The sequence below is a fragment of the Schistocerca cancellata genome, chromosome 2 (genome assembly GCF_023864275.1).
Source record: "Schistocerca cancellata isolate TAMUIC-IGC-003103 chromosome 2, iqSchCanc2.1, whole genome shotgun sequence".
Classification (NCBI taxonomy): domain Eukaryota; kingdom Metazoa; phylum Arthropoda; class Insecta; order Orthoptera; family Acrididae; genus Schistocerca; species Schistocerca cancellata.
In genome coordinates this window covers 1,103,536,532-1,103,560,014 of record NC_064627.1, presented here as the reverse complement: position 1 = coordinate 1,103,560,014, position 23,483 = coordinate 1,103,536,532, and the positions used below count along the sequence as shown (strand labels likewise).

Here is a 23,483-nt window from a genome sequence, read left to right as displayed (position 1 = left end):
ATAACACAAGATTAACTTTAACAGTATTTCTTCCTCAAGAGGTATGTTCTCTTTAAATTCTTCAATCAAAGGTGTAAATAGAGTCATATACATTCTATCCAGCGCTCTCTTTCTTTTGAGATTGTGCTGTCTGTCGTATTTGCTGTTGCTGATAGCTGTTGCATAAGACTTCTGAAACAGATAATAAAGTGCGTCAGAGAACTCCAAGGTTAAGAAATCATATTTGATTCAACGACGGGCGTCGATAGGTTTTACGTATTCAACAACGCATCATATCTTTGAAACTGCAGCAAGAAATGCTAACGCAACAAATCTGTTTACAAACTTTCGACGTCTTGGTAGTCGATGCTGAAATGCGGCGTTAAGTGTTTGCCTGCGTTTATAATGGCGGAACTGCGTTGGCGTACTCACCGCATGCGGCATGTTTCTCTCGCATTTCTCCCCCCAAAACAGCTGAAGGTGGAAACCGTGACTGATCGCCTGACACGAACACGTGCGGTCTTCAGAACTTGTGCTTGCCGGTATTCGGAGGGCAAAATGTTACGAATAACACGGATGAGGGAAACGGCACTTAGTGTGGACCAGTGAATGCAAAAGTGGTATAAAACTTTTGTCTTTTTTTGAAATACTTTATAGCCGCGTGAAACATTTACTTGAACATATGTTCTGGCATAAATGGTGAAAAGTATATTTCTAACCAAAATGACACACAGCAAGAAAAGATTTTCTAAATCTTACAATTCGAAACGTCAAGACATGTGCCCAATAGTAAGGGTCACGCAACAGAACATGGTTTTTTAAATAGAAATGTTGTTTCAAGCCTCACAAAGAATTAATAGGTTTATATATCAAAAGCACAAGATAAGGAAAACACAAGTTCAAAATGGCTCTGAGCACTATGAGACTAAACTTCTGAGGTCATCAGTCCCCTAGGACTTAGAACTACTTAAACCTAACTAACCTAAGAACATCACACACACCCATGCCCGATGCAGGATTCGAACCTGCGACCGTAGCGGTCGCGCTGTTCCAGACTGTAGCGCCTAGAACCGCTCGGCCACACTGGCCGGCGAAAACATAAGTGATTAAAATTTTTTTCAACTTGTGGGCGACTGAACCTGACGCAATGCAGTAAGCTTGAGCACTGACGTTTTCTGTAAGGCAGTTGTACGTGTTTCTTTATGAAGTTTTGCTAGAAATGTTTACCTGCCAATTTCTGAGACAGTCTTAAGTTCTTTGTCAAACCATAGTTCAAATTCTGGAACTGAATCGTTTTAATGCCATCAACGTGGAATCTAAATCAATGCTTCAAGCATTTCTTCGTAATCTTCATGAAATGATGGATTTAAAAACACCATGTGAGGTGTCGTGGATATCTGTTGATACACTATCTTTATTTCAGTGTAGTTCTGGAAACATTAAAACGATCGGCGCCAGCCCTCTCGGTCATTTCGCCTTCCAAAACACCTAAAGCCGCTCGTTCCGTACTCCTTTAAACCTCACCGGCAGGTTTATCCGTCAACCTTGTCATCGTACCCTAAGAAAACATCACTTATATTCCCAGCACTACCCGACTGACACTGCACATTAAAACATGTCGGAACTGAACCGGGCTCTGAGCGAAATTTCATTATTACGATATAATTTAAATTAGACTCCTTGAATGTTAATACTGGTATGATAATATTACTTCTTTAAAAGAATAAACTTTTGTTGAAAATTACGCAGTTCACCATCTACGATACTCAAAAAAAAAAAAAAATCAAGTTTATATCACACAATTTCTGGTAAATGACGGAGTGGTGACTACACTTTATTCCAAGCATTGCATGCGTCAGCTGTTTTGGGGAAAACCCGAGATACATCAAATGGGCCATATACCCACCGTCCCATATTAATAACCGCTCCCCTAATATGCACCACGTGCTGCTTTCTTCATTAAATACACATTCATTGATAATAAGTAAACGTAACGAATTCTGTGTCAAAGAATATAAACCTGAATCACAGATAACTTTAACGTAAAACACATAAGAATCCGCTACACTACCAGATTAGGTTAGTACTTGTTCCACAGATCATGAATACGACACTTCGTAATGATGTGGAACATGCATTTTAACAACACGGATCATTACATGGCGTGATTCAAGTATTTTTGTAAGATTACTAATTTTTATTTAAAAATTCGTCTATTACGTAGAAGGAGTTGAGGAGAAAGGCTAACCTTTACCACTTTCGGTTACATCTCGCTTTGGCACAGCAAGGGGTGGATTACGCTGAGACAAAGGTCGCTTACCAGTGAGCAAGACTTTTGTGGCACCATAACTCAGCGCTTTCTGTGCCAAATTTAGATTTAACCCAAAGTAGTGAAGATCAGACTTTCTTCTAGTGTCACAGCTATGCACATTGCTACAGCTTCTATTGCTTTTGATTTGGGATTGGTTATTAATAACAAATTTCGTAAGTGAATATATAGGTTGCGCTGCTACTGTGAATTTCCCTAGTTCCTTAAATAAACGTCTGCAAGATGATCTTGGCTGGGCTCCAGCTATCATTCTGATTACACGTTTTTTTGGAATGAATACTTTTTTCCTTATCGATGAATTACGACAAAATATGATGCCATGCGAAAGCTAACTTACTTATCTGTATATCGACAAAATTTGCAATAACCCTAACAGCATAAGCAGCTGAACTCGAAAACATCAGCAGATCGTCAATGTATTTTGTCCAGTTCAATACCCCCATAAATGTACACTCCCAAAAATTTGGAATATCCTGCCTCAGTTGCAGACTCCTGTTCATACTCTGTATTTTTAATGGTGTCGTGCCATTGACCGTACATAACTTTATATACTTCGTTTTTAAAAATTTTATAAAAGTCCATTTGCCGAGAACTGCTTAATAATTCCAGAATGAGATTTTCACTCTGCAGCGGAGTGTGCGCTGATATGAAACTTCCTGGCAGATTAAAACTGTGTGCCCGACCGAGACTCGAACTCGGGACCTTTGCCTTTCGCGGGCAAGTGCTCTACCAACTGAGCTACCGAAGCACGACTCACGCCCGGTACTCACAGCTTTACTTCTGCCAGTACCTCGTCTCCTACCTTCCAAACTTTACAGAAGCTCTCCTGCGAACCTTGCAGAACTAGCACTCCTGAAAGAAAGGATATTGCGGAGACATGGCTTAGCCACAGCCTGGGGGATGTTTCCAGAATGAGATTTTCACTCTGCAGCGGAGTGTGCGCTGATATGAAACTTCCTGGCAGATTAAAACTGTGTGCCCGACCGAGACTCGAACTCGGGACCTTTGCCTTTCGCGGGCAAGTGCTCTACCAACTGAGCTACCGAAGCACGACTCACGCCCGGTACTCACAGCTTTACTTCTGCCAGTACCTCGTCTCCTACCTTCCAAACTTTACAGAAGCTCTCCTGCGAACCTTGCAGAACTAGCACTCCTGAAAGAAAGGATATTGCGGAGACATGGCTTAGCCACAGCCTGGGGGATGTTTCCAGAATGAGATTTTCACTCTGCAGCGGAGTGTGCGCTGATATGAAACTTCCTGGCAGATTAAAACTGTGTGCCCGACCGAGACTCGAACTCGGGACCTTTGCCTTTCGCGGGCAAGTGCTCTACCAACTGAGCTACCGAAGCACGACTCACGCCCGGTACTCACAGCTTTACTTCTGCCAGTACCTCGTCTCCTACCTTCCAAACTTTACAGAAGCTCTCCTGCGAACCTTGCAGAACTAGCACTCCTGAAAGAAAGGATATTGCGGAGACATGGCTTAGCCACAGCCTGGGGGATGTTTCCAGAATGAGATTTTCACTCTGCAGCGGAGTGTGCGCTGATATGAAACTTCCTGGCAGATTAAAACTGTGTGCCCGACCGAGACTCGAACTCGGGACCTTTGCCTTTCGCGGGCAAGTGCTCTACCAACTGAGCTACCGAAGCACGACTCACGCCCGGTACTCACAGCTTTACTTCTGCCAGTACCTCGTCTCCTACCTTCCAAACTTTACAGAAGCTCTCCTGCGAACCTTGCAGAACTAGCACTCCTGAAAGAAAGGATATTGCGGAGACATGGCTTAGCCACAGCCTGGGGGATGTTTCCAGAATGAGATTTTCACTCTGCAGCGGAGTGTGCGCTGATATGAAACTTCCTGGCAGATTAAAACTGTGTGCCCGACCGAGACTCGAACTCGGGACCTTTGCCTTTCGCGGGCAAGTGCTCTACCAACTGAGCTACCGAAGCACGACTCACGCCCGGTACTCACAGCTTTACTTCTGCCAGTACCTCGTCTCCTACCTTCCAAACTTTACAGAAGCTCTCCTGCGAACCTTGCAGAACTAGCACTCCTGAAAGAAAGGATATTGCGGAGACATGGCTTAGCCACAGCCTGGGGGATGTTTCCAGAATGAGATTTTCACTCTGCAGCGGAGTGTGCGCTGATATGAAACTTCCTGGCAGATTAAAACTGTGTGCCCGACCGAGACTCGAACTCGGGACCTTTGCCTTTCGCGGGCAAGTGCTCTACTTGCCCGCGAAAGGCAAAGGTCCCGAGTTCGAGTCTCGGTCGGGCACACAGTTTTAATCTGCCAGGAAGTTGCTTAATAATTTTCTGAAACAGATTGTTTACTATTTACTCAGCTAATTCTTCTTTGTTTGGCGTTATTACTATACTTGTATGATCTGAAAAAAGAACTAATTTGGCATCTTAATGAATGTAGAGTGACAAGTCATTAACATATATTAACAACAATAATGGATCCGAGAGTGAACCCTCTAGGACCTCTGTTTCGAGTATCTCCAGTTTGACGAATCTGTTGTTTTTTTGCACTTTATGTGAATTGCTTATTTCAACCTTCTGTACTCTTACAGTTCAATACGAATTAAAAATATTCATGCACTGTTCCACTCATACCACAATTCTTAAGCTTATCTAGAAGAATTCCACGATTCACACAATGAAAAGCCTTTGAGAGACCTCAGAAAATCCGAACTGATGATGTTCGATGTTCGGTTATTCAGAGCATTTAGTATTTGATCGAAGAGACTCAAGTTTTCCTAGTATGTTATCTGTTGCTCATCAGTCAATATGTGTGGAACAACCGGAAGGCGACCGATTCAATAAGTACTGCACAAATTTCAGTCCTTTCTTTAGCTTCTGAAAACCTTTAAGATTAGTAGACTTGCGGTATCTGCTAATTCCCGTGTTCTGCAGTATCAGTTATGGAGTCACTCGTCTGTGTCAGGATCTGCCGCACGATCTCAAAGCTATTCCTTACGCTTTTTGACAGCCAGTCTGAACGTCGTGCCTTGACAGTTTTTTCTTTTCATCCTGCAAGCCTTTTATTCTGTCATAAATACATTTTGTGCTCATAGTTACTACACGTCAATCTTGGGTCTTTTTTGTAACAAAGTCTGATATACACCGAGGGGACAGAAATCAAGGGATACATACATAGATGGGAGTACACAAGGTGTAAAAGGGCGGTGCATTGGCGGAGATGTCATTTGCACTCACATGATTCATGTGGAAATGTTCCCGACGTCATTATTGCTAGACGATGGGAGCTAAGAGACTTTGGACGCCTGAAAGCAGTTAGAGCTAGATGCGTGGGACGTTCCATTCCGGAAATCGTTAAGGAATTCATTATTCCGAGATCCACAGTATGAAGAGTGTGCTGAGAGTACCAAATTGCTGACATCACCTTTCACCACGGACAACGCAGTTGCCGACAGCCTTCACTTAACGACCGAGATCCGGAGCAGCGGCGTTTGCGCAGAATTGTCAGTGCTAACAGACAACCAACACATGCGAGCCCTTGTTAACAGCACGAAATTGCCTGCAGCGCTTCTCCTGGGCTGGTGACGATATGGGTTGGCCCCTAGATGACTGGCAAACCGTGGTCTGGTCACATGAGCCCCGAATTCGGTTGGTAAGAGCTGGTGGCAGGGTTAGAGTATGGGGCAGACCACCCGAAGGCAAGGACTCAGTTTGTCAACAAGATACTTCGCAAGCTGGTGGTTGCGCCACAAAGATTTGGTCCGTCTTAACCGATCATTGGCTGGAAGTGGTTATGTTCGGCTACTTGGGGACCATTTGCATCCATTCAGGGATTTACCAAACCACGGTGGAATTTTCATGGATGACAATGCACAATATCACAGGCCACAGTTGTTCAACGGAGAGATCATTTCGGCAACACTGTCACAATTATAGATGACTGTAGAGATAGCATGGCACAGTATTTGTGCAGGAGACTTGCAACAACTTGCTGTAGGTATTCCATGACTTTTGTCACCTCAGTGTATTATTGGTGCTTACAATGTCTGTGTTTATTACAGTGTCTTTGTCTTTACAGTACAGTGTTATTACAAATGATTGAAGCGATTTCACAGCTCTACAATAACTTTATTATTTGAGATATTTTCACAATGCTTTGCACACACATACAAAAACTCAAAAAGTTTTTTTAGGCATTCACAAATGTTCGATATGTGCCCCTTTAGTGACTCGGCAGACATCAAGCCGATAATCAAGTTCCTCCCACACTCGGCGCAGCATGTCCCCATCAATGAGTTCGAAAGCATCGTTGATGCGAGCTCGCAGTTCTGGCACGTTTCTTGGTAGAGGAGGTTTAAACACTGAATCTTTCACATAACCCCACAGAAAGAAATCGCAAGGGGTTAAGTCGGGAGAGCGTGGAGGCCATGATATGAATTGCTGATCATGATCTCCACCACGACCGATCCATCGGTTTTCCAATATCCTGTTTAAGAAATGCGGAACATCATGATGGAAGCGCGGTGGAGCACCATCCTGTTGAAAGATAAAGTCGGCGCTGTCGGTTCCAGTTGTGGCATGAGCCAATTTTCCAGCATGTCCAGATACACGTGTTCAACCGTTTCTTCGCTCACTGCAGGCCGACCCGTTGATTTCCCCTTACAGAGGCATCCAGAAGCTTTAAACTGCGCATACAATCGCCGAATGGAGTTAGCAGTTGGTGGATCTTTGTTGAACTTCGTCCTGAAGTGTCGTTGCACTGTTATGATTGACTGCTGTGAGTGCATTTCAAGCACGACATACGCTTTCTCGGCTCCTGTCGCCATTTTGTCTCACTGCTCTCTCGAGCGCTCTGGCGCCAGAAATCTGAAGTGCGGCTTCAGCCGGACAAAATTTTATGAGTTTTTCTACGTATCTGTAGTGTGTCGTGACCATATGTCAATGAATGGAGCTACAGTGAATTTATGAAATCGCTTTGTAATAGCCCTGTGTAGTGTCATGTAGGGTTTCGTAGGGATCGAATGAACGGTAGAGCCATGGGTCATAACACATCTAAAATGTAGCGTCCACTGTTCAAAGTGCCGTCAATGCGAACAAGAGGTGACCGATATGTGTAACCAATGGCACCCCATACCATCACGCCGGGTGATACGCCAGTATGGCGATGACGAATACACGCTTCCAATGTGCGTAGACCGCGATGTCGCCAAACGCGGATGCGACCATCATGATGCTGCAAACAGAACCAGGAATCATCCGAAATAATGACGTTTTGCCATTCGTGCACCCAGGTTCGTCGTTGAGTACACCATCACAGGTTCTCCTGTCTCTGATGCAGCGTCAAGGGTAACCGCAGCCGTGGTCTCCGAGCTGATAGTCCATGTTGCTGCAAACATCGTCGAACTGTTCGTGCAGATGATTGTTGTCTTGCAAACGTCCCCATCTGTTGACTCAGGGATCGAGACATGGCTGCACGATTCGTTACAACCTTGCGGATAAGATGCCTGTCATCTCGACTGCTAGTGATACTAGGCCGTTGGGATCCAGCACGGTGTTCCGTATTACCCTCCTGAACCCACCGATTCCATATTCTGCTAACAGTCATTGGATCTCGACCAACGCGAGCAGCAATGTCGCGATACGATAAACCGCAATCACGATAGGCTACAATACGACCTTTATCAAAGTCGGAAACGTGATGGTAAGCATGTCTCCTTCTTACACGAGGCATCACAACAACGTTTCACCAGGCAACGCCGGTCAACTGCTGTTTGTGTATGAGAAATAGGTTGGAATCTTTCCTCATGTCAGCACGTTGTAGGTGTCGCCACCGGCGCCAACCTTGTGTGAACGCTCTGAAAAGCTAATCATTTGCGTATCACAGCATCTTCTTCCTGTCGGTTAAATTTCGCGTCTGTAGCACGTCATCTTCGTGGTGTAGCAATTTAATGGTCAGTAGTGTATGTTCAAAGTAATGATAGACTGTTCACAGATATCTCATCGCTGGTTGCTGTTTGTACTGCACATTCCAAACAATTTGCACAGTTTCCCTACCGCCCTCCCCTACTCATCTGCCCTTCCACACACACACATTTTCGGTCGTTATCAAATCTGCACTTAATTTCAGTCACGTAAGTACTGATGAATCGCAAACAATGTCTAAAGCCGAGTTATTTGCAGAGCTTATCACAAAAGTACAAATATGGCTACCATGGAATTCATACAGCGCCAATTACAATCACCTTTCTCACAGATTTTCGGCTGGATTAATGTTGGACAAAGTGGCAAGTACAATAAAGCCCTGAGAGTGTTTTTCACTTGTTACCGTATAACGGGGAGCATTGCCTTTCGAAAAGAAAGATGCATAGTCATACACGACAGCAGGTACGTTATCTTGAAATCATTGTGAAACATGTTGAATGAATGAGTAAAGGACGTGTCATTTATGCTGAAGAAACAAATCAGCATTGTCTTTTGAATTGCCTGACATGTTACTCATGTCTAAACATGTTACTCGTTTCTAATACGCCGAAGAAATATACTGTCTACACAGGTGAATGCTTGTTGACACAACAGATTCTTCCCCTTGTGGCTAAACGGTAAGAATAAAACTTAATATGCCTGTGGTATCTGTTCTTTTGCACAGGTCTGGGTGAATAGATACTTCCCATATAAATATATATGCCTTGATGCTAATAATGATATGTGAGAGTTTGCAGGGCACTCTCACTTCCGAGGAAGGGAATACGATCTATGGCGATTTGACTTCATACATTGTGATGAAATGGTGTGCAGCAGTTTATGGTCTTCTTTGCGTGCTCTAGGGAAAGAAATACGGTAAGCTTTACCTGCGTTCAAAGGAACAGGGTGCCGACTTAAACGACTGCAGTAAAAGCACGGCGTTGGTGGGGCGACAAAGCGCGTTTTTTCTGGAGAACGATGAAGAGACATTTCCAAATGGCCCTGTGCCGTAGTCGTATTGTGCAGAAACACATTAGCTTAGCGCCACAGACAGGGCCAGACGTCCAGGTATACAGCCTAGCGCTGAAAAGTCGCCGACAACGCATTGTAGACCTTGTTAGCGAGCAAGCTGCCAAAAGAAATGTAAACGTTCTGCAAATGTCCATGGGACAGGAAAACTGGCGCCCATATGTGCAAATTCTGTTTCAAAACATGTTTTGTCAATGCTAATTTATGGCCGTTCTTTGCAAACTTTGAAATGGACGGAACAGGGGAGATAACAAGTTGTTTATGCAGGGCTGTGCTTCCACCCTGTATTGTGTTAGCAAAAGACACGGCAAACGCGTGGGAAAGAGGCCGCAAAGCTGAATTTTTTTCCGTTTTCTGCCAATTAACTTTAAGTCTCTGATGGGGCAAATCGGTTTGCATTGCAAAGACCATTGTGAAATTAAATGAATAAACTGTCTTGTACACAGTCATTCGTGAACGACGACATACTCTTCTCCTCCTGTAAGGCATTGCTGTGTGCGGTATATACTTAGGTCCATTTAAAATCTTATCTTTTTAATCTATTTCTTTATTAATCATTAATCATGACGTATTGATGGGTGCGGGAGTTCTGACTCCCGGGGAGGTGGGTGGGTATATCTATCCCGTGAGATTTTTTTTTTTTTAAATTAAAAACAAATAACACATATTAATGGGTGCTGGAGTACTGACTCCTGGGGAGGTGGGTGGGAATCACTCATTGCTGTGTGCGCCGCCATCTTGGCGGGTGACCTTGAACGAGTTACGCTTGGCCGCCGCTAGGTCGCGGAGGATCGCGCTAGAGTTCTAACAAAGCGCGATCCGCTGGAAAGGGTCTCTTCCGGTGCCGCCATTGCGCTCTGGCGCTGCGCTACTTCCTCTGCCACGCCATGATAAGCTTATCGCTATGACGTCAGGGGACTGTATATCTCGCTCTTGAGACAACAGCATGACTGGTAATTCATGGATGACCTTGGCCATAGTGAGAGGAAATGAGGAACCTCTTGCTGGATTGGAGTCATATTATGACAGAGACATCATCGCCTACAGAACATTTGCTCTTGGAGTTGTGGCAGACAGGAATTATGGTACTTGTGTTGTGACTACAGACAAGCCTTTCTTCATTCATACGAGGAACAGAAGGAGAATCAACACAAATGAGCGAGTTAACATATGTTGCAAGATTGAAGGAGTTTTAATGAAGTGTATATTCACTGAGCTTAGAATGCCAGGCTCCAGCTCGTGATTGGCTTGTGCGAAATTGGGGGAAGTCAAGAAACAGAAATGTGCTTTTGGAACCGAGCTGGGGAGGCAACACAGAGAAAGGGAGATCGTCACTCTTGTACAAGTCTCTTGTACTGGCGCTTCGCTAGAAAAGAACTGCAGGTCTCTACCTTAACGGTGAGACTCGTGTACCTTGCTAGGGCGCTACTTAGAGCCTGTGCCAGTCACCTTCTGAACCATCAGAGGTACTGCTTATATCATCACGGTCACAACGAGTGACGTGTGGGTGTACTTATTTGTCTTGAGTCGGCCGTCTAAACATTTGACGTATTCCGACATGCACAGTCGTGGCACGGAGTCAAATTGGTTTGGCAGACCAGCGAACGAGTCCACCTGCACACTGGAATCTGTCGGGGTTTCAGAGGCTCTTAGGGAAGTACCTGCGTTCTGAATTAACCGAACGCGAGACCATGTACTTACATTTTTCGGGAACGCGCATTTAATAACAGATTTCCGCCGTCCGTGACTTCAGTTGCCGAACGCATCGTAGTGTGCCACCTTGACCAGTAGGATGGTAAAGTATTCACTGCTCCGACGTAGGCCTACATATCTATTTTTCAGCACCCTCTTTTTTCGAACCATATTTTTCCTTTTTTCTTGTATGGTAGAATAAAGATGCTTGATAGTGGCGTAGTTTGATGCTATAACCTCGATTCACGTGTATGAAGTGAGATAGAGCGAGTAGTATTCTAGTGTTCTGGTTAGTGTCGTGTGTCGATCTCCAGCAGATCACTTTGTCCACCATAGATCCCATTTTAGTAAGGCTTTTGTTAAACAAATATTTTTTATGATGTTTCTGTGGTGTCACCGCCAGACGCCACACTTGCTAGGTGGTAGCCTTTAAATCGGCCGCGGTCCGCTAGTATACGACGGACCCGCGTGTCGCCACTGTCAGTGATTGCAGACCGAGCGCCGCCACACGGCAGGTCTAGAGACACTTCCTAGCACTCGCCCCAGCTGTAGAGCCGACTTTGCTAGCGATGCTACACTGACAAATACGCTCTCATTTGCCGAGACGATAGTTAGCATAGCCTTCAGCTACGTCATTTGCTACGACCTAACAAGGCGCCATTACCAGTTTATATGGAGATTGTAAAACATGTACCGTCAAGAGCGATGTACACCAATTATGGATTAAAGTTAAGTATTCCAGCAACTACGTTCTTTTCTTACTAGACTCAACTACTTTACATTGTGCCAGACCTCACGCCAGTCTGCGTGAGCTTAACGCGTGCTATTCGGCTACAAGTCCTAGTGGATTGGCTGTCGGGTCAGTCCACTACAGTTTCTTTAATAATTTTGTTGTCTTGTCTTGTTTAAGAGCAATAAATAGATTTTGAATTAGACTACAACTTCTCCCTGAGTTCTGATTAACAGTTCCTTCGCATTTTTATGGCAGTCTAGATCAGAAACATAAGGAGTAGTTTTTTTCATTCGATGTCCACTGCGTGGATCATTTACTTTACTAACTGTAATCTTCTTTCATATCTTAAGTGAGAATGTACTCTTCGTTCGACCTCTTGCGGGAATCAGGTGAGGCTGCGGGTATTGGGGACCATGGACGAGGGAACTACGTATGTAGTGTGCGACATATGGGGATTAGAGCTGAACGGAAGTGCGCACAGACAGCACAAGTGGTTGGGGTGGCCGTTCGCGATTAGCGGGATATCCAGATTGGAGTCCCTGTCCGGCACAATTTTTCACTTGTCCCCATTGGATTTACACTGAAGAGCCAAACGAACTGGTATACCTGCCTAATATCGTGAAAGGCCCCCGCAAACACGCAGAAGTGCCGCAACACGACGTGGCATGGACTCAACTAATGTCTGAAGTAGTGCTAGAGGTAACTGACACCATGACTCCTGCAGAGCTGTCCATAAACTCGGAAGAGTTGTAGGAGGTGAAGATCTCTTCTGAACAGCATAGTGCAAGGCATCTCAGACATGCTCAATAATGTTCTTGTCTGAGGAGTTTGATGGCCATCGGAAGTGTTCCTGGAGCCACTTTGTAAAGTTTTGGACATGTGGGGTGTCGCATTGTCCTGCTGGAACTGCCCATCTCCGCCAGAAAGCACAATGGGCGTGAATGGATACAGGTGATCAGACAGGATGTTTACGTACGAGTCACCTCTCAGGGTCCTATCTAGACGTATCAGGAGTCCCACATTACTCCAACTGCACAAGCCCCACACCATTACAAAGCCTCCACCAGCTTTAACAGTCTGTAACGCCGGAAATGCATATCCTCTTATTTCCATCTATTGTGCTATTATTTTCTTTCCTTGCTTTGTTACCTCAAGATATGACATTTCTGTCTCTTTGTATATTGTAATTGTTTTACTATTTGTATATTTATGCATTTATGTCGATGTATAATTGGATTGTTTCGTAAATATTATTTGTATTTTTACGCTGGGTCTTGCCTAGGGAAAACTGCTATCGAACGATTACGTCGATAGGTCGTGTGAAGAATCAAAGTGTGTAGGATCTTTGGTAGTGTTAACTCTGCCGCGTGGAGCGCGGGCTGAGCAGAGAGAGTCTGGCTGGAGTAGCGAGTGGAGCAGGTGTGTTGTGTGACGCTCCCGCGAGTTGCCGCGCTTTCGGGGTTTGGCAGCTTGTAATTGCGCTCGACTTGCGATGATAGTTTCTGACATGGCGTCGCGGACGGGAAGCATTAGCTGGCGCACATCAAGAGCCCGTTTCGTCTGGTGACCATGTCGAGAAGAAGGCGCGCCAACATCCAGCTTCTGCAACAGCGACGGCCGACAATGAGTGACTGTCTCCACCTCCCTGATCGACGGCTTCAAACCTTCAATCAACCAACAAGGAAGACTGGACGCACGTAAAGTTCTAGAACTGTATGGCAGACCTCAGCATTTCAAACTGTTCCATTTTAGTAACTATAATTACAGCAACTTAGCATGAACCTTTGTTGCTCATTGTCCCAGTTGCATTACCAAGCAGGGTCCCTTCCTTTTCCGGAATGAATCCGAGTGTCGTTGAAATTCAAACGCCAGCATCAATTTATTTCACTGCTTTAATTTCAAAGTTCAGTCATAGCTGGCTACAGTATTTAGATTGCACAAGCACAAATTAAGAGTGCGAGTTTTGTTACCGTATTTTAGTTACCTGTGACTGCAGCTCAGCTTGGTACGTACTAAATTTTTCTATTGTTAATTGTTCAGAATCATTTAATTCAAGTTCAAAGTTAAATCTCTTATTTCTAAATTGCGTAGATTCAAGTAGCTTTTAAAATGATTGTTGAGGTAGTCCAAGACTAACCGTGTTTTACTGATTTTCGATGTGCTTCAGAAAGAACGCTCAATATTAACTTCAGTCACTGAATTAACTTTCGATTTTCCTGTTTTATTAATTCTTTTGCTAAATTAAGTCAGAGTGTAGCGAAATTTATTACTTCTGACAAACTGTCAGTTTTCACACTACACGTGTCAACCTTTAGTTGCCACGCTTCTAGTGCTAATTATATGTGTAATAACCTTTCTTTTTCAGTTACTATAGTAATTGTCCTTAGGACTGGCGACCATAATTTCCCCCAAATCTCAAATACCTAATTACCGCTAGTTAATTGTTAACGTAACGGCTGCACATTTACTTTCTTTATTAACTTTACCCCTTTTCAAAATTAATTTCCACCAGTTTCATTAGCACTTTTCCTTTCATTTAGATGTAACTCTTTCCTCCCTCTTTACCGACAGATTAACTTCGGTGACGATTGCTTTTCCAAAACTCCCATTAGGTAGACGCGGTTTCATTTTTCACTGTCATTAAGGTCGGTAAGTGAGGGGGAGGTTACAAGTTATAAGTAGGCTGTTTATGTTTTCTTTATGTAAGTTTGCTATTTATGTTATGTAAGTAGGCTATTTATGTTTTCTTATTGGCAACGTTACGTAGCGCTCTCTGTATGAAAATCACTGGCTGTGCTGTGTGCAGTATGTGGCTAGTTTGCATTGTTGCCTGCCATTGTTGTCATGAACTGCTATAGCTGGATGTGAACAGCAGATAGCGTTGGGCAGTTGGAGGTGAGCCGCCAGCAGTGGTGGATGTGGGGAGAGAGATGGCGGATTTTTAATAATCTGTAAGACTGAATGTCAATTATGAATATTAAGGTAAATACAGTGTTTGTTCTCTATTAAAATCTTTCATTTGCTAACTATCCCTATCAGTAGTTAGTACCTTCAGTAGTTTGAATCTTTTATTTAGCTGGCAGTAGTGGCACTCGCTGTTTTGCAGTAGCTCGAGCAGCGAAGATTTTTGTGAGGTAAGTGATTTGTAAAAGGTATAGGTTAAAGTTAGTCAGGGCCATTGTTTTGTAGGGGTTATTGAAAGTCAGATTGCGTTGCGCTAAAAATTATTGTGTGCCAGGTTAAGCACAGTCTTGTACAATTGTTCTAAGTGGACGTTTCAGTCAGTATAAATTGTTCTAAGGGGACGTTTCAAAGTCCCCTGTTGACATGCAGGTTCCGTGGATTCATGAGGTTGTCTCCATACTCGTACACGTCCATTTGCTCGATACAATTAGAAACGGGACTCGTCCGACCAGGCAATATGTTTCCAGTCATCTACAGTCAAATGTTGGTGTTGATGGGCCCAGGCGAGGCGTAAAACTTTGTGTAGCGCAGTCATCAAGGGTACACGAGTGGGCCCTCTGCTCAAAAGGCCCATATCGATAATGTCGTTGAATGGTTCGCCCGCTGACACTTGTTGACTCTCTTCAGTCGTCATTGGTCCCGTTCTTGCAAGATCACTTTCCGGCCGCAGCAATGTCGGAGATTTGCTGTTTCACTGGATTCCTGATATTCGCAGTATGCTCATGAAATTGTCGTACGGGAAAATCGCCACTTCAATGCTACATCGGAGATGCTGTTTCCCATCACTCGTGCGCCGGCTAAAGCGCCACGTTCAATCTCAAATCCTGTTAACTTGCCACTGTAGTAGCAGTAACCTATCTATCAACTCCACCAGATATTTCCTGTCGTATATAGGCGTTGCCGACCGCAGCGCAGTATTCTACCTGTTTACATATTTGGATATCTATGCCTATACCAGTTTCTTTGGAACCTTCATGCATGTCAGCACCCGATTGCTCTTTTGGCATTAGTGAGAAGTATCCGAAAGTACTAAGAAATTTCATTAAGTGATTAATGAGTAAACTGCGCTAAAATATCTAAGCATGGTACTTCTCCACTAAGGATGGAGAAACACACAATCATCTTATATTAACTTATTCTCTTATCAGAAGTTGCAGAATCTGTACGATGGTTATTCTCTCTAGTTTTGGAGAATTTTAATCATATTCAGCTACCCTTGCGGCAGCCGTCCTGAAGACTGTCTTTCATACTGATGTGTTTATATGAATTTTTGAAACATTATTTCTCATGCGCTCTGATGCTTTGTTAAGGTTGTTGGTAGGGAAGGGTGAAGTTGGAAAATCGTCGCTACCGAAATCGATTAGATTACCGATGTCTAAACATAGATGGCTGATAATAGGAGAAAGCAACATAGAAATTCGCCTAACTTCACATTTATTAGACGACAAATACATAAATAATTGGCAATAAATTACAATAATTAATCCTATTGAAATAAAACAATAAACACAGCAGTAATTACCATTAAAACTACCACAACATTTGTTTACAGACACTAATGTTTTTTTATATAACCTGTTGCTAATTATAGTAATGATCTGGTTATAAAATAAGCTTTACTGCTGATTCCACTCGTCAACTTTTTTGATGCCCCTCGCAGCAACGTAAATGTGAAAAATAAAAGTATCAAGGACTCACTGACATCGGTCATTGGCGAGAACAATGTTTCTACAGTGACGTATTATTTCGTAATCAGGATTCTAGTATCATAGACAGCTTGAAAATGAAGGACACCTGAAGGTTCCTATTAGTCGTAATTTCAAACTAGCGAACTAAGAGGACATATTCTGAGTCGTGGTCACCTTTGTGCTCTTACGGCAAAGACTACCAAATCCATCTGGTTGGTTCCTCAACTGTTAGGGGTAAAACCCAATGGGACCCGTGGCAAGTAAGGCTAGCAACCTGCTTCCCTGGTACTTCAAATATGATGCTGGCAACAGTCAGAGCAAAATTCCTCGGACCTTTGGAGGTGACAGAGTCCCACCTCTAACTGACAAACCAGGGACTCCTAAGATACGGTTTGGCAAACAAATGGTAATGAGATGGGGAGCTATTAATATCAATGGGGGCTACTCTGGGAAGAAGGTAGAGCTGCCAGAGGCTGCAAGTAAGATGGGGCTGGACGTTTTAGCTGTTAGTGACATTCGGGTAAGGGGTGAAAAAGAACAGGAAATGGGAGAATACAAGGTCTACCTGTCAGGAGTCAAAGGAGGAATAGCAGAATGGGGTGTAGGGCTCTATATCAGGAAAGAAATGGAACCCAGCGTAGTTGCAATAAGGTATGTAAACGAACGACTGATGTGGATAGATTTGACAGTGTCTAGCAAGAAAATTAGGATTGTGTCAGTATATTCGCATTGTGAAGGAACAGATCAAGATAAGATGGATAGTTTTTATGAGGCATTCAGTGATGTAGTTGTTAGAGTAAAGGACAAGGACAGTGCGCTGCACATGGGTGATTTTAATGCCAGGATTGGAAATCGAACAGAAGGGTATGAAAAGGTTATGGGTAAATTTGGAGAGGATATGGAGGCCAACAGGAACGGGAAAAAACTCTTGGATTTCTGTGCCAGTATGGGCTTAGTAATCACAAACGCCTTTTCTAAACATAAGAACATTCACCGGTATACTTGGGAAGGCAGAGGAACCAGATCTGTCATTGACTATACAATAACAGATCAGGAATTCAGGAAGGCTGTGAGGGACACACGTGTATTCAGGGGATTCTTTGATGACACTGATCATTATTTCATCTGCAGTGAAATTGGGATTGTGAGGCCGAAAGTGCAGGAGGTCAGGTCAATATGAAGTAGGATAAGAGTGGAGAAACTTCAGGATAAGGAAATCAGGCACAAGTACATAACAGTGATCTCAGAAAGGTACCAGTTAATTGAATGTAGTCAATTGCAGTCATTGGAAAAGGAATGGACAAGATACAAGGACACAGTAGTAGAAATGGCTAAAGAATGTCTTGGAGCAGTAGTGTGTAAAGGGAGGATGAAGCAAGCAGCTTGGTGGAATGACGCAGTCAAGGCAGCCTCTAAAAGGAAAAAGAAGGCCTATCAAAAATAGCTACATACTAGAACTCAGGAAGACAGAGAAAGTTATGTTGAAGAAAGAAACAAAGCCAAACAGATAATTGCAGCATCCAAGAAGAAATCTTGGGAAGACTTTGGAAACAGGTTGGAGACTTTGGGTCAAGCTGCTGGAAAAACATTCTGGAGTGTAATTAGCAGTCTTCGAAAGGGAAGTAAGAAGGAAATGACAAGTATTTTGGACAGGTCATGAAAACTGCTGGTGAACCCTGTGGATTCCTTGGGCAGATGGAGGGAATATTTTGAAGAGTTGCCCAATGTAGGTGAAAATACGATCAGTAATGTTTCAGATTTCGAGGTACAATGGGATAGGAATGATGATGGAAATAGGATCACATTTGAGGAAGAGGAGAAAATGGTCAATAGATTGTAGTGCAATAAAGCAGCTGGGGTGGATGAAATGAAGTCGGAACTCATCAAATACAGTTGAATGTCAGGTCTTAAATGGCTACACAGGATAATTGAAATGGTCTGGGAGTCGGGACAGGTTCCATCAGACTGGACAAAAGCAGTAATCACACCAATCTTTAAAAATGGAAACAAAAGATTGTAACAACTACAGAGGTATCTCTTTAATCAGCGTTGTGGATAAAATCTTCTCAGGTATTGTTGAAAGGAAAGTGCGAGTGTTAGTTGAGGACCAATTGGATGAAAATCAATGTGGGTCTAGGCCTCTTAGAAGTTGTCAGGACCAGATCTTTAGCTTACGGCAAATAATGGAGAAGTGTTATGAGTGGAACAGGGAATTGTATCTATGCTTTATAGATCTAGAAAACGCACATGACCGGGTTCCTAGGAGGAAGTTATTGTCTGTTCTATGAGATTATGGAATAGGAGGCAAACTTTTGCAAGCAATTGAAGGTCTTTACATGGATAGTCAGGCAGCAGTTGGAGTTGACGGTAAATTGAGTTCATGGTTCAGAGTAGTTTCAGGGGTAAGACAAGGCTGCAACCTGTCTCCACTGTTGTTCATATTAGTTATGGATCATATGTTGAAAAAAAATAGACTGGCCGGGTGAGATTAAGATATGTGAACACAAAATAAGCAGTCTCGCATATGCGGATGACTTAGTTGTGATGGCAGATTCGACTGAAAGTTTGCAAAGTAATATTTCAGAGCTAGATCAGAAATGTAAGGACTACGGTATGAAGATCAGCATCTCCAAAACGAAAGTAATGTCAGTGGGCAAAAGATATAAACGGATTGAATGCCAAATAGGAGGAACAAAGTTAGAACATGTGGACGGTTTCAAGTACTTAGGATGCATATTCTCACAGGATGGCAACATAGTGAAAGAACTGAAAGCGAGGTGTAGCAAAGCTAATGCAGTGAGCGCTCAACTACGATCTACTCTCTTCTGCAAGAAGGAAGTCAGTACCAAGACTAAGTTATCTGTGCACCGTTCAATCTTTCGACCAACTTTGTTGTATGGGAGTGAAAGCTGGGTGGATTCAGGTTACCTTATCAACAAGGTTGAGATTACGGATATGAAAGTAGCTAGGATGATTGCAGGTACTAGTAGATGGGGACATTGGGGGAATGAACTCTATAGATGTAGAAGTCAGGGCGAACAGCCTTAGAGGGTGCGGTTATGTTACCCAAGAGACTCATGGGTTCAGCAGTAGAGTGTAGGAGGAGTCGGGGCAGACCAAGGAGAGGGTACCTGGATTCGGTTAAGAATGATTTTGAAGTAATAGGCTTAACATCACAAGAGGCACCAATGTTAGCACTGAATAGGGGATCATAGAGGAATTTTATAAGGGGAACGATGCTCCAGACTAAACGCTGAAAGGCATAATCAGTCTTAAATGATGATGATGATGATGAGTCATGAGTATTCTGATTCGTTTGATGCGGCCTGCCAAGAATTCCTCTCCTGTGCCAGCCTCTTCATCTGAGAGTAGCACCTCCAGCCTACGTCCTCAATTATTTGCTGGATGTATTCCAACCTCTGTCTTCCTCTACAGTTTTTGCCCTCTACAACTTCCTCTTAGTACCACGGAAGTCATTATTTGATATTTTAACGGATGTCCTATCATTCTGCCCTTCTCCTTTTCAGTGTTTTTCGTGTACAATCCACTCCGATTATTTGCAGAACCTCCTCATTCCTGCCTTTGTTGTTGTCGTCTTCAGTCCTGAGACTGGTTTGATGCAGCTCTCCATGCTACTCTATACTGTGCAAGCTTCTTCATCTCCCAGTACTTACCGCATCATACATCCTTCTGAATCTGCTTAGTGCATTCATCACTTGGTCTCCCTCTACGATTTTTACCCTCGATGCTGCCCTCCAATGCTAAATTTGTGATCCCTTGATGCCTCAGAACATGTCCTACCAACCGATCCCTTCTTATTGTCAAGTTGTACCACAAACACCTCTTCTCCCCAATTCTATTCAATACCTCCTCATTAGTTACGTGATCTACCCATCTAATCTTCAGCATTCTTCTGTAGCACCACATTTCGAAAGCTTCTGTTCTCTTCTGGTCCAAACTATTTATCGTCCATGTTTCACTTCCATACATGGCTATACTCCATACAAATACTTTCAGAAACGACTTCCTGACACTTAAATCTATACTCGATGTTAACAAATTTCTCTTCTTCAGAAACGCTTTGCTTGCCATTGCCAGTCTACATTTTATATCCTCTCTACTTCGACCATCATCACCACGCCGGCTGGAGTGGCCGTGCGGTTCTAGGCGCTACAGTCTGGAACCGAGCGATCGCTACGGTCGCAGTTTCGAATCCCGCCTCGGGCATGGATGAGTGTGATGTCCTTAGGTTAGTTAGGTTTAATTAGTTCTAAGTTCTAGGCGACTGATGTCCTTAGAAGTTAGGTCGCATAGTGCTCAGAGCCATTTGAACCATCAGTTATTTTGCTCCCCAAAACTCCTTTACTACTTTAAGTGTCTCATTTCCTAATCTAATTCCCTCAGCATCACCCGACTTAATTTGGCTACATTCCATTATCCTCGTTTTGCTTTTGTTGATGTTCATCTTATATCCTCCTTTCAAGACACTGTCCATTCCGTTCAACTGCTCTTTCAAGTCCTTTACTGTCTATGACAGAATTACAATGTCATCAGCGAACCTCAACATTTTTGTTTCTTCTCCATGGATTTTAATACCTACTCACAATTTGTCTTTTGTTTCCTTTACTGCTTGCTCAATATACAGACTAAATAACATCGGGAACAGACTACAACCCTGTCTCACTCCCTTCCCAAACGCTGCTTCCTTTTCATGCCCCTCGACTCTTATAACTGCCATCTGGTTTCTGTAAAAATTGTAAATAGCCTTTCGCTCCCAGTATTTTACCCCTGCCATCTTTAGAATTTGCTAGAGAGTATTCCAGTCAACATTGTCGAAAGCTTTCTCTAAGTCTACAAATGCTAGACACGTAGGTTTGCGTCCTACCAGTTTTTCCATTCGTCTGCAAAGAATTCGCGTTAGTATTTTGCAGCTGTGACTTATTAAACTGATAGTTCGGTAATTTTCACATCTGGCAACAACTGCTTTCTTTGGGATTGTAGTTATTATATTCTTCTTGAAGTCTGAGGGTATTTTGCCTGTCTTATACATATTGCTCACTAGATGGTAGAGTTTTGTTAGGCCTGGCTTTTCCAAGGCTGCCATTAATTCTAATGGGATGTTGTCTACTCCCGGGGCCTTGTTTCGACTTAGGTCTTTCAGTGTTCTGTCAAACTCTTTCCGCTGTATCATATCTCCTATTTTATCTTCATCTACATTCTCTTCCATTTCTACACTCCTGGAAATTGAAATAAGAACACCGTGAATTCATTGTCCCAGGAAGGGGAAACTTTATTGACACATTCCTGGGGTCACATACATCACATGATCACACTGACAGAACCACAGGCACATAGACACAGGCAACAGAGCATGCACAATGTCGGCACTAGTACAGTGTATATCCACATTTCGCAGCAATGCAGGCTGCTATTCTCCCATGGAGACGATCGTAGAGATGCTGGATGTAGTCCTGTGGAACGGCTTGCCATGCCATTTCCACCTGGCGCCTCAGTTGGACCAGCGTTCGTGCTGGACGTGCAGACCGCGTGAGACGACGCTTCATCCAGTCCCAAACATGCTCAATGGGGGACAGATCCGGAGATCTTGCTGGCCAGGGTAGTTGACTTACACCTTCTAGAGCACGTTGGGTGGCACGGGATACATGCGGACGTGCATTGTCCTGTTGGAACAGCAAGTTCCCTTGCCGGTCTAGGAATGGTAGAACGATGGGTTCGATGACGGTTTGGATGTTCCGTGCACTATTCAGTGTCCCCTCGACGATCACCAGTGGTGTACGGCCAGTGTAGGAGATCGCTCCCCACACCATGATGCCGGGTGTTGGCCCTGTGTGCCTCGGTCGTACGCAGTCCTGATTGTGGCGCTCACCTGCACGGCGCCAAACACGCATACGACCATCATTGGCACCAAGGCAGAAGCGACTCTCATCGCTGAAGACGACACGTCTCCATTCGTCCCTCCATTCACGCCTGTCGCGACACCACTGGAGGCGGGCTGCACGATGTTGGGGCGTGAGCGGAAGACGGCCTAACGGTGTGCGGGACCGTAGCCCAGCTTCATGGAGACGGTTGCGAATGGTCCTCGCCGATACCCCAGGAGCAACGGTGTCCCTAATTTGCTGGGAAGTGGCGGTGCGGTCCCCTACGGCACTGCGTAGGATCCTACGGTCTTGGCGTGCATCCGTGCGTCGCTGCGGTCCGGTCCCAGGTCGACGGGCACGTGCACCTTCCGCCGACCACTGGCGACAACATCGATGTACTGTGGAGACCCCACGCCCCACGTGTTGAGCAATTCGGCGGTACGTCTACCCGGCCTCCCGCATGCCCACTATACGCCCTCGCTCAAAGTCCGTCAACTGCACATACGGTTCACGTCCACGCTATCGCGGCATGCTACCAGTGTTAAAGACTGCGATGGAGCTCCGTATGCCACGGCAAACTGGCTGACACTGACGGCGGCGGTGCACAAATGCTGCGCAGCTAGCGCCATTCGACGGCCAACACCGCGGTTCCTGGTGTGTCCGCTGTGCCGTGCGTGTGATCATTGCTTGTACAGCCCTCTCGCAGTGTCCGGAGCAAGTATGGTGGGTCTGACACACCGGTGTCAATGTGTTCTTTTTTCCATTTCCAGGAGTGTATAATGTTGTCCTCAAGTACATCGCCCTTGTATAGACTCTCTACATACTCCTTCCACCTTTCTGCTTTCCCTTCTACGCTTATTACTGGATTTCCATCTGAGCTCTTGATATTCATGCAAGTCATTCTCTTTTCTCCAAAGACCTCTTTAATTTTCGAGTAGGCTGTATCTATCTTACCCCTAGAGATATGCGCCTCTACATCCTTAGGTTTGTCCTCTATCCATCACTGCTTAGACTTTTGCACTTCCTGTCAATCTCATTTTTGAGACGTTTGTATTCCTTTTTGTCTGCTGTATTTACTGCACTTTTATTTTTTCTCCTTTCATCATTTAAATTCAATATTTCTTCTGTTACCCAAGGATTTCTACTAGTCCTTGTCTTTTTACCTACTTATTCCTGTCTTATCAGTCCACAAATTTTCAACATTCGTCTGTAACGCCACTTCCCAAATGCGTCAATTCCGT

General features: G+C 44.1%; 1 protein-coding gene across 1 annotated transcript; it reads left to right on the top strand.

Annotated features, from left to right (window-relative positions):
* The first annotated feature begins 16,607 nt into the window (after positions 1-16,607).
* On the top strand, positions 16,608-17,543 carry LOC126161255 (craniofacial development protein 2-like). The gene has a single exon (XM_049916995.1). The coding sequence runs from the start codon at positions 16,608-16,610 to the stop codon at positions 17,541-17,543; it is 936 nt and encodes a 311-aa protein (XP_049772952.1).
* Positions 17,544-23,483: the final 5,940 nt, after the last annotated feature.